Source organism: Benincasa hispida, chromosome 3, assembly GCF_009727055.1.
Source record: "Benincasa hispida cultivar B227 chromosome 3, ASM972705v1, whole genome shotgun sequence".
Classification (NCBI taxonomy): domain Eukaryota; kingdom Viridiplantae; phylum Streptophyta; class Magnoliopsida; order Cucurbitales; family Cucurbitaceae; genus Benincasa; species Benincasa hispida.
Window position 1 is genome coordinate 72974547 of NC_052351.1, and position 18509 is coordinate 72993055.

General features: G+C 31.7%; 1 protein-coding gene across 1 annotated transcript; it reads left to right on the forward strand.

Moving 5' to 3' along the window:
* Positions 1–4936: 4936 nt before the first annotated feature.
* On the forward strand, positions 4937–9162 carry LOC120072914 (peroxidase 47-like). Its single transcript, XM_039025444.1, has 4 exons — positions 4937–5250; positions 5959–6147; positions 7186–7348; positions 8383–9162. The coding sequence occupies exons 1-4, from the start codon at positions 5023–5025 to the stop codon at positions 8760–8762; spliced, it is 960 nt and encodes a 319-aa protein (XP_038881372.1). The 5' UTR covers positions 4937–5022; the 3' UTR covers positions 8763–9162.
* Positions 9163–18509: the final 9347 nt, after the last annotated feature.

The following is an 18509-nucleotide window of genomic DNA, read 5'->3' on the forward strand; positions in this document are numbered from 1 at the left end:
TTTTATCTGCATTCCGATTGCTAAATGATGTCATTGAGACATTTTGTTTTTCTTTTCTGATACAACATGCTACAAAGTGTTTGTGAGTTTCAACTTCCGCATATAAATTATCATTCTTGTTATGTTATCTCTTTCTAGTTAAAAAAAAGGTGAATTTATGTGATGAGATTGAAGGTGCTTTAATCATTAAATGCTCTTCACACAACTTGCACTTTTCTCATACTACCATGTCATTTCTGTTCGGTCGTATGTCCTAAAACTTGTAGTTTGTAAAATTAAATACATTCTATTATCAATAAAGATGTTATTCAACATTTCTTCAGTAGAATTGTTATTGAATTTTTAAATTACATTCATACAGTCTAGATCCAATAAACTAAGATCTATGATTATTACACGAATACTTAACTTTATGTAGGCATAAAGATAGATCAAGTTCGAGTATATAGCCAAAGTAGTCTATAGTATATGAATCAGGTTAGGTGCCTTATTCTGGCAACACTATTGGATGCAACCTATTCTATAGCGGTTACAAGTTGTTGTAAAAGTGCTACAAATGAAGTGATCATGATTCATTCATGTATTGATATGAGGAGTGGGGGTATCCTATGCAATGAGTTTGCATAAGATCGGACCAAGAAATAAGTCACTCTTACTTTATAACGCTGTTTACAATTTAAGACGGACTATTTCACTTAGATGACCTAGGTAACTCGATCTTAGTCCTGAGCTAACTATGAACTCCTATTTATTCGGGATTATCCTTAGATTTGCATAGGTGAGGGGTGAGGGGTGAGGGTTGACTCAATAGCGCCGGTTCAATAAGGCTCTCATTTTAAGGGTAAGATTGGGTAGATAGCTGGGGACATAGGATGTAAGATGGAATTCACACCTACCCGATTTAGGGATATGAGCAAGATTGTTCTTTAAGTAAAACCAATTGCTCATTAGAGGATCAGTGGAACATAAGGAGCAAGACGTAATATCGGGGGTAAAACTGCATATTGACTCAGCCATTATTACAAACAACCTGGGTCGACTTACTGGTTATGGTCAAATCATGTGGACACAAATACATCTACAGTGAGGAGGAATGCAACCATTGAGCTATAATGGTGTGACCTGATGGTTAACAAATACTAATTAATTTGATCTAAAGAGTTTTAGCCGATTAATCTTAAATCGTTGGAACTCATGATCTATAGGTCCATAAGGCTCCTCTACTAGCTTGTAAAACACGAACACCTTGAATTATTAAATTGAGTGAATTTGGAATGATATCGATTTGTATTGTTCAAATTGAAATTAGGGTTTGAATTTGAATAGGTTCACATTCGAATTAGGATCTGTATAATTATATATGATATAATTAACGTTTAATTTATTAAAATTAAACGAAATTGGAGAGTTCATTATATTTAAATATTGATTTAAATATTAAATTACAAGAATAAGATTCATGTATTAAAACTAGATGTGTGATTAATTTAATATTTGATATTAAATTATTTAATTAATTAAAAATCAAATTAATTTTCATTTTAAATTCAATTCAGGAAATTGGATTTTGTAATTTAGATTTGATTAATTGAGAATTAATTAAATCAAAATTTAATTAATTATAGAATTAATTAAAACAAATAAATTAGAAATTGGAAAAATATAGAAAGTAGGTTTTTCCCACATTTTTTTCCAAAGAGGAGGTGTTCCTCCCATATGAACACACAAATCCCACTTGAAATCTTCAACTAATTGTTGGTATTCATGGCTGATGGAGTGCTTACATGTTGAAGATTAATAAAACCTCAAAATTGAAGAAGAGGAGATGAGGATTGAACTTAAGAAAAGTTTTTCTGCACTCATCTTCTTCTTTCTCTCAAACCCAGAAAAATAACTTCACAAATTCACTCAAATTCGAGTTCCACCACAAAAATTCAAGGCTAATAGTAGAGAAGATCTCTTTGTGATTCACTAACAATTTGGAATTGAATTGGCGTGAAGAGCAACTTGAATTTGGGAGAATTCATCAAAAATATGTGAAACTTGAAACCCATTTTTTATTTTCTAAAATAGAATGCTTTTGAACTCAAATTAAATGTAATTAGAGTGCTTATTAATTCTGTTTGCTTCCGTTGCATGCTTGTGTGTTCCATCAATTTCATCATTCCTTTTCTTTGCAAAGTACTCAGTTTAAAATCATACTAAGATTAGGATATAAGCTTTTCCTAATCCCAAACAAGCTAGGATCAAATCTTTATCCCATCTTATCTTATCTCATCTTTACGTATTTTTGGCTTATTTCGTCCGACTAAATTTACCCACAACAAAGATCATTTGTGTTATAGTGCTCTCGTATGCAAGAGCTCTTCCTCCTTCACTCCCCCGCACGTGTTTCTTCTTACTCTCTCACCCTTGTGTTCGTGCTCGTATTTGTTACTTTAAACCTTCATTAATCATGCATGAGAGACATTAGACTAAAAAAAACACACACACACGCAAACATCATATGGATAGGGCCTTCAAATCAAATGTGTTTGGTTTGGATTAAAAAACCTAAGAAAAAATGAATTCAACTGCCACGCCACTAAGAAAGGCCGAAGAGGAAAAGCCGTGTGAAAAGCACTTAGACGTTGAAAAATGAGGAACACAAAAGTTTTTTCTTTCATAAAAAGAAAATAATATATATTATCATTATAGGGAATATGGAAGCCAGCTGAGGACAAGAGACACCCTCTCCCACTCTCCCATTTTGACTAAAACCATTTCATTTTCTTTTCTTTTCTTTTTCTCCAACCATTATATGCCCACCTTTTTCACTTTGCTTCACATCAAATACAATACCCACTTTACCACTTTCTCCCTATCTCTAAAACCTTTGAGGATCTCACATTTTCAAGTGAAAGTATTTTGCATTAAAATTTATTATTTGAATAAGATGGACCGACTTCGCAATCTTAAAAAATATATATATAGAGATTACTCTATTATGAGATAGAATTCCATGGTTATCAAATATTGTATCAAAATTTATGAAGAAACCCAAGCAAGTATTTCATCCTAAAAAACGATCTGACCCAACATTGGTGAACTAAAAAAGACATCATCTTGAGGGGTCATGTTAGGATCCAATTGATTTTTAGATAGAACCTTGTATTTATCTAATATGATATTAAAGTCTATGATATGATCATCTTTATAAAATGCATGAGTTATTTCTCCTATTTCTAATTGATTTTGAGATGAAATCTCGTGTTTACCTAATATGCTAAAAAATGGTGAACCTAATGAGGCACTATCTTGCTAGAGGATCCCACATTGGAAGGATGAAGAAACTCCACAATCGTTGTAAGTTAAATTAGGTTACTTTTTCCTCATTGTCAATTGATTTTGAAATGAAACCTTATTCAAAACTAAGGACTATGAAACTTCATTACCTTAGTTTTGAGAGGAAACGTCATGTTTACTTCAACCAATTGTGTTACCGAGGAACACTTGAAATATATTCAACCCTTTCGATCAAATTATCCAAAAATTATGTTAGGAGAATATGTTAAAGTTAAGGACAATTAACCCTCTATAATAATATGATATTGTCTATTTTGAACATAAATCTTCGTAAGTACAGTCTTCTAAAATCATCTAAAAACTTAGAACTCATATCAATAGAGAATTAATTATCTTCACTTATATTTTATCATCATTCCCTTTTCCTATAAAAATATGGAATTTTATTTGCACCAACCAGAAATTTCTTGTGGTGTCATGTTTTTTTTTTTTTATATATATATATTTTATAATTAATGGATTTTGTTTCCTGAAATGTTCGTTTAATTTTATAATCTTGTGTGTGTGCATACTGATTTCAAACACAAACAACTCTACTTGATCATAGTTCTCAAAAACAATTTTTTTAATCAAACAATAAAATGGAAAAAATTGTAAGATAAAAAGATAAATTATAGGACAATTTATGTCCTCTAATAGTTTTGTGTTTAATTCCTATGCGGAATTTAAATTTTAAAATGTTATTTTTTAAGTCTTAAATTTTGAATTTGATTGCAATTTAGTTTATAAATTTTAAAATATTACACTTTTAGTCAAATTTTGAATTTAACATCAACTATTAGTCTTTAAATTTCAAAATATTTCAATTTTACTCTTGAGAGGTTTAAATTTCATTCCAATTTGGTCTCTAACTTTCAAGATAGATTTAAACGTGATTTTCACAAAATACTAACTTCTAGCCTTTAGTTTGAATTCTTGTTAATTAAATTAAAATAATTATGTAGTTAAATTCAACCGTTAATTCTTTTTAAAGAAAACTCTTATAAATATAAAAATTTTAAAAATATTTATACTTCATAGCAAAAAATTCCAAAAGTGTTTTGTACTTTTGAAACTTTTTGTTATAAAGTCTAAATATTTTTAGATATTTTTTATATTTAAAAAGGCCCCTAATTTTAATTGTGATAAAAAAAAATAGTAAATTCATCCATTAATTTTAATAGTGATAAAAAAGAATGAAACTTAATTTTAAAAAATAATTATAAATATTAAATTTCACTATTTTCTTTCGTTTGAGAATTTTTTTTATAACGTAAATTCTGGAATTTACAGTTTTGTTTTTGTTTTTTTTTTTTAATTTCAATTATTTTCTATATAGTGAGTTTTTTTTTTTTCAAGATAAGTGTGCTACTAATTAAGTGACGTTAGAATATAGCATTTGAATAAATGATTAAATATTTGTAGAGATTTGGCATGGTGAGTTCAATAATTTATATGAATTGGAATCCAGGTTTGATTGAATTGTTGGTGTTAGGTTATAAAAGCCAACATGCAATGAACACACATGTCAACCAAGTTGTATAATTATCATTATTATTATACTATCATGGCTTGTTTTGAGTGGAGAATGTGATGAAGCCACTCTCTTTAATTTGTTCTTCAATTGAAAACTATACTCTCCAATATGTCTATAAATACACACTCCAAACACAACCCTTCTATTATATATCTTTCAATATGATGCTAATTTCAATGTCAAAATTGATGATTTTAGTCACTATTATGTTGTCTTTGGGAGTAAGCTCAAGATTTACAAGTGTAAATGGGTTGAGTATGGGATATTACTTGATGAGTTGCCCCTTTGTAGATCCCATTGTGAAGAACATTGTCAATAGAGCCCTTCAAAATGATCCCACTTTGGCTGCTTCTCTCATTCGAATGCATTTCCATGACTGTTTCGTCGAGGTAATCACTATCGATCTTTTCCTCTATCGTGTATTTCTTATCAATCAAATATGAGAATATCTATCTCAATATCTTTATTGGTTATCAAGATTTATGGACATATCAACGAATATATATTGCAACATTATGGATGTATTTTTTAGAAGTTTCTACAAAAATATTGTGATTTTTTTTCTAAAACAATTTGTGTATTGTATGAACTAAAACCTTGAACTAATAAGTGTATTACTTGAAATCCTGAACAACGTTCTCAAGTCTACCAATTTACACGTATGATCTTTTAGATCCCGTTAAAAAAATATCGTGTGAGACCATTTAATTCTTTCAATTAAACTCTTAAATTTTCCTAAGTGAATCAATTTAGATTTTTTATATTAAGATTATCTTTAGAAATCATATCAATTTTAACACCTTTGTAGACTTCTTTAGATGTGGGATTAACAAAATGGACTATTGGCATTGATGCATGAATTATGTTCAAATGATAATCTTAACTCAGAGTTAAAAGTGACTCGCTTATGAAAATTTAGAAGTTTAATCGATAAAATTATAATTCTCACGTGATTTTATCCAAACAAAAAGTAACGTATGATATAAATTGATACACTTATGAAATACTAGAAGTTTTAAATTGATATAATTATTAGTTCAAAATTCTCGTGGATGATTAAAGAAAATAAAGACTAATTATTAGTTGGATAAATTTAGGGATGCGATGGATCGATATTGATTGATTCGACGAAAGATAACACAGCAGAAAAAGACTCTCCTGCTAACCTCAGTTTACGAGGCTACGAGGTTATTGATGAGATCAAGGAGCAACTTGAGAGGCAATGTCCCGGTGTTGTTTCTTGTGCAGACATTGTCGCTATGGCTGCTAGAGATGCAGTCTTTTGGGTAATTTTTTCTTTTAACGTTTTCTCCCTCAGTGCTATTTTATCTTCAAAAAGAGAGGGAAAAAAAAATAATTCTCTTTTGGTATATAGTTTTGAGTATAATTTTACTTTAGAAGTCACCAAATTTTTGTATTTAGCTTCTATTGATTTTATTATTTTATTGGATTATTTCTTTTTTTAATACAACAACTATGTGATTGAGAATTGAACCTCTAACTTTTAAGTTCAAAATGTATGTCAACATAGATAGTTAATGAATTAAAAGCTATGAAGCAGATACGACTACACGATACGGATACGATTGAATATGACGATTCGTCAATTTCTAAAAAATTAAGATACGGATACGTCTAAGGATACGTTATTTTTTTATATATTTTTTTAATATAATTATTTATAAAAAAACGAATATACCGATACATTGAAGATACATTTTATTTTTCTTTAAAAAAATCTAGGATATCGAAAAATTTAACTTACAAGTTAATAACAATAGCACAAAATAGAATACAAACACTGAAATATAATAATAAAAAAAAAACATCTAAGATGTTGAAGTACAATAGTTAATAAAATGTAATAGAAAAGTGACTCATATTGCAAAGAAGAAGAAGATTAGAGAGAGAAGTATGAAGATAAATGAAGAACTTATTGTTGAAGATATCCAAATGATTTATATTTTGGTGGACTTTGTGTGGATTCAAATGTGAAGATGGAGATTAGATGATTCTCTAGGGTTTGGTCCGTTATTTATTTTCTTCTTCTTTTTAAATATGTTGCCTAATTTTAGATTGGAAAATATTAGATGAGTTACTTGTCTTTTTTCTTAAAAAAAAGATACACATAGAAATAGATAAGTCAAATCGCGTGTCAAATAAGAAGTATATATACGTTAAATCACGTGTCAGATACGTATCTAGAAAGTATCTAGAAATATCAATATTCGATACGTGTCTGATACTGATTATTTGTCCCATATGAAATATCTGTGCTTTATAGATTAAAACGAAAATAGATAATAAAATGACGATGTGAACAGGCAGGGGGTCCGTTTTACGAGATACCAAAGGGAAGGAAGGACGGAAGCAGATCAAGAATCGAAGACACCGTTAATTTGCCTTCGCCTTTCTTAAATGCATCTCAGCTTATTAGTCATTTCGCTCAACGCGGCTTTACTCCCAACCAAATGGTCGCACTTTCGGGTAAATTTATTCAATGCGAAAACATATATTACTGTGGTTGATATGTTTTCACCCCAGTTTCTATTTAGTTTTTTAGATTTCGTTTAGGAATCCATTTCATATTTCTTGAGTATAATAGTTGAATTTTTAATCAAATTTTAAAAACAAAAATAAATTTTTAAAAGTTACTTTTTTTAGTTTTTAAATTTTGGCATAGTTTTTTTAATTAATTGGTAAAAAGTAGATAACAAATAAAGAAATTTGAGGTGAAAGTAACCTCTATAAACTTAATTTTCAAAAACAAAAAATAAAAAATTAAATGGTAATCAAGCGGGACCTTAACTTTCAAAATGTTACAATTCTTAGCTTGAGTTTTATTTCATTTTGTTGATAGATTTTAAAATTTACATTTTTCATATTGATTTTCACTTGAATACACACTTTTTGTATTTAGTGGTAATGTCTATCCATTAATTTAAAATAATTTAAAAAATTATAATTAATTAAGTTATGTTATTTTACATTGCTACTAAAATTCAATTTAAAAGATGGAAAATTATTTCAAATGGTAAAACTATTGAAAATATTTACAAGATATAGCAAAATTTTAGAACTATCAATGTTAGACGTTGATAGACACTGTCTATCAATGTCTATCAGTGTCTATCAACATCTATCATTGATAGTTCTAAAATTTTGCTATATTTTGTAAATATTTTGATTCATTTTTCTACATTTAAAAATAATTTTTCTACTTCAGGATTATTTTAAATTAGTTAATAGATTTTAATGTCAATGACTAAAAATGAGTATTTAATAAAAAAAATCGAAGGTTAAAACATGAATCTAGAAATCGATGAACCAAATTAAAATAAAACTCAAATAAAGTAAAATTGTAACATCTTGAAATTTAAAGACTAAATTAAAACCAAACCTAGAATATAAGAAGTAAACGGATAGCATTTTAAAACTTATTGACAAGAGGGTATTTTTGTGTTTCCTAAATTAAATTTAAGATGAAATTCCTTGTGGTTTTTGACAAAATATGTGTATAGGGGCGCATACATTGGGAGTGGCAAGATGCATATCGTTCAAAGGGAGACTGGATGGCAACGACCCTCTTCTGAATCCAAACTTCGGAAGAGCACTGTCAAGAACATGCAGCAACGGCGACAACGCCCTCCAAACATTTGACGCCACACCCGACAACTTCGACAACGTTTATTACAACGCGCTGTCGAGAGGCGCCGGGGTTCTGTTTTCCGACCAGACATTATTTGCTAGCCCTCGTACGAGGGGCATTGTCACTGCCTACGCCATGAACCAAGCTCTATTCTTCTTGGACTTTCAACAGGCCATCATCAAAATGGGCTTACTCGATGTTAAGGAGGGTTATAGAGGCCAAGTTCGTAGCAACTGCCGTAGGGTTAATTGATTATTCATGCATATCTAGCTACTGCTTAATAATAAGTCGTAATACTTTACAACACTTACATGCAGAAATATATAAATTATGATCTGGGTGTTATGTGTGAGTGTGTCATAAAGTAATGATCATGTTGTTATAGTATGTATAGTTTTGGTTTTTAGAAAATTCTACAATGTCTTTACCAAGTTTCTTGGATAATTTCTCTTGGTTGAGACTGAAAGGGTTAAAGTTTCACAATAATCATCCCTACCCTTGTTAGGATTATATTTTCCCTTCATTTATTTTCTGTTTTTTATCTATACTTTCTTTATTATTGGAATCTTTCTATTATTGATTATCTTGTATTTGCCTGACATATGGCTTCAATATTTCTTTAAATATCAATACAGTATTGGAAGTCATCTTACCCGACTTTTGAAAGTGGTCCTAGTTTCATGCTTCTGCGGGAGTTGAATGGAAGTTTGCCTCGGCTAGAGCATCACATCGTTCCCTAATTTTTCCTCTGCTCAGCATTAAATGTCATTTATGTAACGACCTGACTTTCTAGAACTGCGTCATTACTACATAAATTTAGATATTAAAACACAACCTTTACTCATTTCAAAATGGAAAGAGCATAATTTCTTAAAAGAATAAACTGTATAAATTCACTTGTTCAGATTGCATATAACAATTTCTTGGAGTTTCCTAAAAATATAAGTTTAAAATAAGAAATTAATTAAAAATCTCAAACATTTTACTATAATAACTAAAACAAGATAAACATGAAAAAAAAACTGTATGTCGAAGTGTCTGACTAATCTCAATGGCACAGTTACAGATTCTTCTTGTCATTTATTGGTTTGTCTTTATCCATACGTGAAAAACATATCATATGAAAGGGTGGGTATAAAAATATTCAACAAGTTACTGCACTACCGGGGCCAAGCTATGCATTTATGTCCAATAAATGAGCTAGAGGAAAGTTCATTACTAGTATGTGAGTGATGCCTCGAAGGCAAGATAATTAAAAGACTTTTGTATACAAATTGGCTAAGAAATGCGAAAATTATAAGATGTCATAAATGCACCCACTAATACCATTGCGATGGTAGAATAGAATGTTTCAGTGTCTGTTTTCCAGGAAATCAGTCACCGCATGCGTTCATGGCTCAAAGATAAAATAAACAACGCATCTACGTCGCATTGCGCCCATCAATCAAAAATGAAGAGATGATCAACGCAATGACGGCGCATGCGACAATCGATAGCGATCAACGCAATTGTAACCGCATGCGGTAATAAAAAACAAAGCCGCATGCGGCGATAGATCTACAGCTGTTGGTTGTGCATAAGGAATTTCTCATTCTGCCATTTCAGGAACTACCATAATTATACAGTGGGGACCACAAATACAAAGAGCCAAGCCTTGCCTATAAATAGCTTATTCAAATTCATTGAAAAACATACATGAATACATAGAGACGTGCATATACTGATTCTGAGAGAGAGACTGGTCTGAAGCGACTGTCTAGAGTAAATTCGGGAGAACCACGAGACAAGGCCGAGAGGTGAGTCTCCGAGCAGAGAATTATTCCGATCCCGGTAGTTGAATCTCCGTGCGAAGGTCAATTCTACCGGGAAAGTAAGCCTGAGAGGGAAGCTTTCCTCTCCACCACTTTCACACTTTGGCAAGCATAATCTTCGTTCGGGATCTGTGTCAAGACGTTGACACTCTTTCTATATTTGTTTCTAATCTCTATTTCATCATCTGTATTCATCTTCTCTAATCTTTCATTCACAAATGTATCAAACGCTTAATTTTAGAATTAAATGTTATGATAATTTCCATTGTCATCTCTCTATCTCTTTCTGTACATCCATAATCTATTTTCTCCATGATGTGTTCTTAATCCCCTGGGTAACTAGCAAGAATTAAGTGGAGTTAATCTGGGCTAAGAAAATAATTAAGTTTAGCTAGAGCATGCTCGACGACATCTTCACCTGTGAGAGTAGAAGTGAAGATGTTATTCCGCCTATCGAGAGAAGGTTGGAAGAATGCGTTAACTAAAGTAAGAAGTATTTCCAGAGATGAAAACAACCTTTCATTCATCACGTTCATCCCTGTTTCACCATAAAGATATAGAGATGCGGCCGATCACCAAGAGGTGTACGCCAAGGGAAAGCAGAACTTTAGTTTCATCTTTAACGCAATTGACAAACTTGCGATGGTTTTACTACTTACTCTTTCTCTTTCTGTTTCGTTCATAAGACTTGCCATCGCATACATCGATTCTTTGTACAACTTCACAATCAGTTTTTGACCTCAGTATCATGTATCATGTATCTTTTATCTTGTATCATATTAGTTTAGGATTTTACTTTATCAATGCATTTTTTTTATTTCATCGCAGTTTATATTCTTGTATAAACCACCATTTTTATTCACTGTTAAAAACCCGTCACATGTATCACATAAGTATCGCATTAACGAAAACAATCCCCGTGTTCGACCTCGGATCATTCTGATAAACTTGCGTTAGAATTATACTTGGTTTCAGTGCAAGGAAACTCTTGACACGCACTACTCCATCTCATACTACGAGCATATCATTAACAACGCATATATTTAGACATAGTATCGCAAGTACTTGAGCGTATATAGCACTTCATATTCATATTTATCCACATGCTTAAAGATAAAGATATAAAAACAACGTTACAAGTTTATGGTGTCATTGCCAAGGACATGAACTTGTATAAATCATATTCACATTGTCCATATGTTTTTATCGTTACACACATTTTGCCCAATTTCTATACGAATGGTCAAAATATATGGCGGACGATGAGTCCTCTCATATGTTTTCACATTGGTGAGTGGCATCTTCCTGAAAAGGTGATGAGACAATTTGGTTTTCAGCAGGATGTCCCATCGCCTTGTAATACTGAACCCCTACTACATGATATTGACTTAAGGACTAGAGATTGGTCCAGAAAAGTTGTACATTTGGTAGTGCGATGATACTATTGTGCAAGGTTTATTGCAGTGGGGGTTTCTATTGAACAGTTTGACAGGTATGTCACTCAAGACTACATTCATTAATATAATAATATCATAAGGCGCTACGTCACTCGTCCGGGAGCAGCTGTGGGTCATCTGGTAAATGAATGAATATTAATCTAATTATTTTTAATTTAAATTTATTTTAAATATTATCTAATAATTTATTAAATTCAGAGAGATCGAACAACAGTAGACTCTGTGATGTTGTGAATAATCCGAACCAGGTTCTTGCTATATGTAGTGACAACCAAAGCTATATGGAAGAGATACAGATACATTATATGTACGATATACCTATTATTCCTCCACCAGTTGCCTAGATGTAGAGGACCTGTTCGGGAAGAGGATGAGTTTGATGAGGTTGCCACAATATGGAAGAGTTGCCCCGTATGATGCAGACGCAGAGTCAAACTGATTATGTTAGTCCGATGATGATGATGTCAGCATTTGGTTTAAGGACATTATGACTGAGCATAATTAATATTTATATATGAAGTGCCTGCAGAGGTACTAGAGCAACATCAAGAAGAAGTAGAGCAACCTCAAGTTTCGAGTCGACGACGAACAACAGCTCGCAATCGACGACGTCCGCTTTGTGGGACACATTGGTTTTTGTAATTATTTTTATATAAAATGAGATATTTTAATTTACACTTTTATTTTTATGAGATATTATTTTTTTTTTTTAAATTTGTTCTTTTTAGAGTTAAGTTAAATAAAATATTAAAATAATAAAATATTAATTTTTTTTAAAAAACTATTTTTATAAAATGAAAAAAAAACACAGAAAGTCGAATCTTCAAAATTCGACCAAATTTTGAAGAGTCGACACATTAAAAAAAAATCATATTTTTATAAATAGTTTCAAAACAATAATATTTTTATAAATTGTTTTTAAAACAATAATATTATTTTAATTTTCCCTCAACAAATGTCCAAATATAAAATATTAAATTATATGATAATTATTTTAAATGTGGATAGATATATCCTTCTTAACAATCACAAAATTACACAACATTCAATGTTCTAAAAAACTGATTGTGATTTAGCCATTCAAGCACACTTTCCCAAAATAATGCCACTCATTTTTTTTTTTTTTTTAACAAATACCTTGTACTTGAAAGCAATTAAATTCTCTTCCACCCTAAATTCTAGACCCCTTGTTCTTCCACTAAAATACAAGTTAAAATCTTCCTAAGATTTCTTCATACAAAGGTAGTTATAATATGCAAATACCTTATACTTGATAACTAAACCGAAGAGATCAAATGGCTGGGAGTAGGAGGATCCACCGGCGGTGAATGACAGGGAGGGGATTTCGATGAACTCCGGCACAATTGCTCGGAAATTGGTGGTGTCTGTTGTGAGAACAATGGTGGGGGCTCGCCGTAAAGCTCTAATTCTCTTCTTTATAGTGACTTTAGGATGTAAAGTTGCAAAGGATGATTGGTTTGAACGAATTTGGATTTGGTTTTGGAAAGAACCGTTGGGGGAAGCGGGTGAGTTTTAGGAGTTGGTGGGTTCAGATCCTAGGATGTCGAGATTATTGAAATTGTGGGGGTTGTAAATTGTCATTGGAAGGAAAATCGTAGGCGAAGACGGTGAATGGAGGAGGTAATTTTGGTAATAAAAGGGAAATGGTTGTTGTTGATGAGAGATTGATGGAAAACCAGGGGCTGAAGAAGAAGAAAGAGCAAAAGTGGAAAATAGGAGATGATTCACTCGCATATATGGTAGTAGTTGGAGGGAGAAGAAGAAAGAAAGACAACAAACAATTAAACACTCATTTAAACATTTAGCGGCTATTTAGGGCGTAGAGTTGAAATAGGATGTCTAGAGTTCATATGTCTGTGAAGTTCATATATCTTTGGAGTTCATATGTCTGTATTTAAGGTATAGAGTTATTTTCATCAGACATTGTAATTGGAGTTGATCATCGAAGTTTGGTGTTGGAGCCAATTGGTCGTCGGAGTTGATAGCACGAAGGTGGTCGTCGGAGTTGTTTCATCGGAGGTGGTTGTCGGAGGCAGAACTGGTTGTTGGTGTTGGTCGCACGAAGGTTGTCGAGCTTGGAGTTGGTCGCTGGAGCTGTCATTGGAGGTGGTTATTGGAATCCGAATTTCGTCGCCAGAATTGTCATTGGAGGTAGTTGTCGGAGCCTGAAGTTTGTCGCCGGAGTTGTCATCGGAGGTGGTTGTCAGAGCTCAAAGTTAGTTCTCGGAGTGCCACAGTAGTCAATGGGTGGAGCCATTGAAAACATGGGAAGAAGAGAGAGTTAGGTGAGTTGTAAAATATAACAACTCAACTCCACCAACATTTAAAGTTGGTGGACCAAACAATGAGGTTGTATATCATACCAACTCAACTCAACTCATATTTGAAATTTCACCTCCTCATTTTAGACATATTCTAAAATTTCTCAAATTTTAAAAGGGGTAAATGTAATGTTTATTATTTTTAAGGCTAACTAATATTTAAGTATATAACAACATTTTTAAAGAACTGCAAATATAGTAAAAATATATTAGTTATAGATTATCATTGATAGACGTCATATCTTCAATTTTTTTTACATTGTAATATATATACCAATACCTTAGATCAAAATTGCTATATTTATAATTCCTCCAAATGAAATAACATAATATTAAATAGGGGTAACCAGAGGAAGAGGCACCCAAAAGAATGTCTGAATCTAGGTAGTTCTACTTGAAAAATAGCAAAGTGAGAAAAAGTTTGAGAAGAAGTCTAATCGTAATTTTCAACATAATATTGATTAAATATATAGGACGAAAATACCCTTGCAACAACCGTATCATTTAAACCCAACACAAAATTTATCTAACCCAAAGAAGATTCTAAAGGACGAGAGAGAATTGGCCGCTAACAGCAAATATTGGAACTTGTTAACTGCATTTTATTGCTTAAAGAAATTTTAAAGTTAAGTATGATAACACAAGCCTAAAAATATGACCAGAGTTTCATGAAGTAAAAATATGATAGTAACAAAATTTGACAGTAGATTTCGTACTCGATAAGCATCTATCATCGTCATATCTCATCGTAGATTTAGTATAATAGTTTGGGATGAGATGTGATAGTAGTGCATTGTAAATTGTTGAACTTTTTCATCAGTGAAGTTTCTTTTCACAAAGTAAATTGTTCTCAAACGTAGGTTACTTTTCATCGTAATGAATTAAATTTATGTGTTCCTTTCGTTATTTTTATTGTTTTTAGCATTACTCAGTTTGTTACTCATTTTGTTATTCATTATGCTATAGTTGATATACCAAATTAAGAAATAGAAACAAAGTATGTCATATAATCATTATATTTGTTATTTATCCATAATTATTTATATGTCCATTTATTATTAGATTTATTGTTATCATCAATATTACATTTATTATTATCATCAATAACTATCTATAAAATAGTAGTATATAAGTATAAGCACTAATATCACCTAGTTTTGCTACCAATTAAATTATTGTTTATGTGCTTAGTAGAGGTTATATACCTTATCAGCAGGGAGACAAATGGTATATTGATGACGTCTGACTTCCATTCTCAATCGTTTAAGATAGGTAACATGCTTATTTGTTATAGATTCTATTATAAATATATCATATCAAGATCGGGATTAAAAAGGTATATCAAAATGATATATTTGAACTTTTTATGTTTATAAATAATGTTATTTCAATAATTATCGATAAAAATAGAGTTAGACAGAAAGAATTGACAAAAATAAGATGATGTAATCGTGGACTCGATACACGATTATTAAGTATCAAAATTATATATTTGATCTTTTTTATTTTTATAAATAATGTTATTTCAATAATTATTAATAAAATAAGGTTAGGTTGAAAGAATTGACAAAATAAGGTAATGTAATCGTGGACTCGGTACACGATTACTGAACAAGCAGCTAAATCGTGGACGGGGTCTATGATTTTCTTAGCATCTACGACCCAGATTGACACATGTATGATATGCAGTGTTGATTAGGTAATCGTGGACCCGGTCCATGACTCGCTAACTCGTGTTGGACCCGGTCCACGAGTTAGTGGTCCAAAATCCCTACCCCATGATTTCTCCCTCACTTTATTCCCCATCTCCAATCTTCTGCCTTCCTTTGTGTCTCTTTCTCTCCTAGCCCACTGTCCGCCCACGTCCACCGTCCACCATTCATTGTGCTCCGTCGTGTGCCATGCATCATTCTTCCTGCCGCCGTCGGCCATAGATAACATTTTCTTTTCCAATATATGAGATTGTGCCTTGACTATCCATAGATGTAGTATTTTATTTACATTTATGAATGAAAAACTAGAGTTTTGAACTATTTTGGTCGAAAATTTGGAATATCTAATGTGTGAAGTGTTTTTTTTTTTTTTGGTCTATGATTTGATTTTTTTTTTAGTTTAATATTGTAAGTTAGACTGAAGATTTCGACTGATATGAGGGGTCCAAAAAGTGTCTACAATTTTTAATTTATTATTGTTTTGTCTATGATTTGAATTATGTTGGATTGGGTTGTAATTGATTTTTTTTTTTTTTTTTTTAAGGAAAGATTTGGATTTTTCTTGTATTTGAGTTTGAACTTGGGTTGTAGGTTTATTATTTTGGTTTTAATAATAATAATAAAAAAGCTTTTTGGATTGGTCATAAAATAGAGTTTGGATCATCTTTTGGACGGATGAATATGTCGATGCATCCTAAAGATTTAGTCATTCTTAAACTTGAAAATGCTACGGACAGTTATATTGCTGTAGAACTTGATTGAATTTGCTATGTAATGAACTTTTTTTTTTATGTAATTAAAATTGTTATGTAATGTTTTTTGTTATGTAATTGAATTTGTTATGTACTGGACTTTGTTATGGAATTGACTATATTAATATGTGTTTATACTCTTTCAATGTTTGTACATCATGGATCTTGGTCCTACTAATCATGTGCAATTATATCAACAAAATACTAATAGTTCACAATCGATATGGGATAGTTTTTCGATTATAGTTTTGGGCTGTCAGAGAAGGGAGAAATCTGCACAATGTACAACAGACTGCTTGATCCCGTTTGATCCACATATTATACCTTAGTATAACAGGCTGTTATCAACAGGGATATGTATTATTCCGTTTGATCCACGTTTTATGCCTTAGTATAATGGGTTGGTTTTCTTGGTGTTGCACAGATTGAATTTATACAACTGGATTGACACCTCATTACTGCTTTAGTAGAGTGTTGGAGACTAGAAACCCAAATATTTCATATACCTTGTGGGGAATACACGATTACATTGTAGGATGTTGTAATTCAGTTTGGATAATAAGTACATGGAGAACCTATGACATGTTCGTTGCAAGATGATTGTAAAATTGTTTGTGAAAATCTTTTGGGTGTTCGACCAGATAATTTGAAAGGCTCAAGATTGAGTATCCCGAGCTTAGCGTCCCAATTTCCAAAGTTGTCTCCCAAGCCAACGACATCAACATACAGAGGTATGTACGAGCATACATTATGCAGCTCATTGGAAGATTTTTGTTTGCTGACAAGTCGAACACTCTTGTACATCTTATGTTTCTTCTACTAGTGGCTGATTTCGAGCATGTTGGTATGTACTCCTGGGGTGGTGCCTATCTTGCATGGCTTTATAGAGAATTATGTCGAACTACTAATGCACAAGCCTTGAAAATAGTGGGGTCATTGATACTACTATAAGTATGAGCTTATATGAAAGATTTAAGAGCATCACAAGTCTAGTTATAAACCCTAGATCATCATCCACTCAGTGTCGGGTATTATTTTATTTATATATTTATTTTGTTATCATTTTATATAATAAAATAAATTAATTGTATTATTTTAATTTTAGATGGAGTGGTGTATTAGCTACCTTTAAACTGTCAGCAAATATGTTGATAGTATAAACCACAAATATTTGATCGACCAATGCACAATCAGGTAATAAATAAATATTACATACTTTTTTGGGTGTCTAATTATTCGTCTTTTATTTTTCAGATTAATTGGACGCCATGCATGTAAGATATTGGTCATTATTGCGTTATGGTTAAGACATTTGGTTGACCGTTAGCCCTTTTATATGCTTCCATATAGTAGAGTGACATCAACTAGATCGTGTGTTGAGACAGTTTAGTCTATGACAAACGGTATTGTTGTTGTGCTATACACTCTAGGCACTACACTATATTGATTTGAGAGGTAAGCACGAATAAGAATGGCGCCCAACTCATCAAGAATGTATATCTTACTGGCATACGCACCATGGTCGTTGTGTACAAGGAGAAATAACAAATGGACTATCTATATCATGACTATTTTTTCTGATACGATTCAATCACGAGATGATTTATCATATTTGACCAAGCTTACTATTACTGCATGGTAAGAGTTTTACTATTTTTTTTTCTCAAATTTATGATATAAACATTATTTAGTTAATTTGTTTCATTATATAGAATAATTTTCTCCAAGATATATAACAATATTCCGTACAACACAATTTACCAGAGTTGGGTTCAATGTGTGATCAAAGTTTGATAAATGTAGCAAGCATTTTTCAGCAAACAAGACGACTCAATGTTGCTGACGCTGATCGAAAATGTATTCGTCGTAGACAACAACGACAACAAGACGAAGCTAATCTAGAGGCACACGAAGATGACTACCAT

Bases quoted from the DNA above. Each gene is read 5' to 3' on its own strand.
- LOC120072914 (XM_039025444.1), top strand. From the start codon at position 5,023: ATGATGCTAATTTCAATGTCAAAATTGATGATTTTAGTCACTATTATG. The intron at 6,148-7,185 runs GTAATTTTTTCT...CGATGTGAACAG, and splicing joins CTAGAGATGCAGTCTTTTGG to GCAGGGGGTCCGTTTTACGA. The intron at 7,349-8,382 runs GTAAATTTATTC...ATATGTGTATAG, and splicing joins CCAAATGGTCGCACTTTCGG to GGGCGCATACATTGGGAGTG.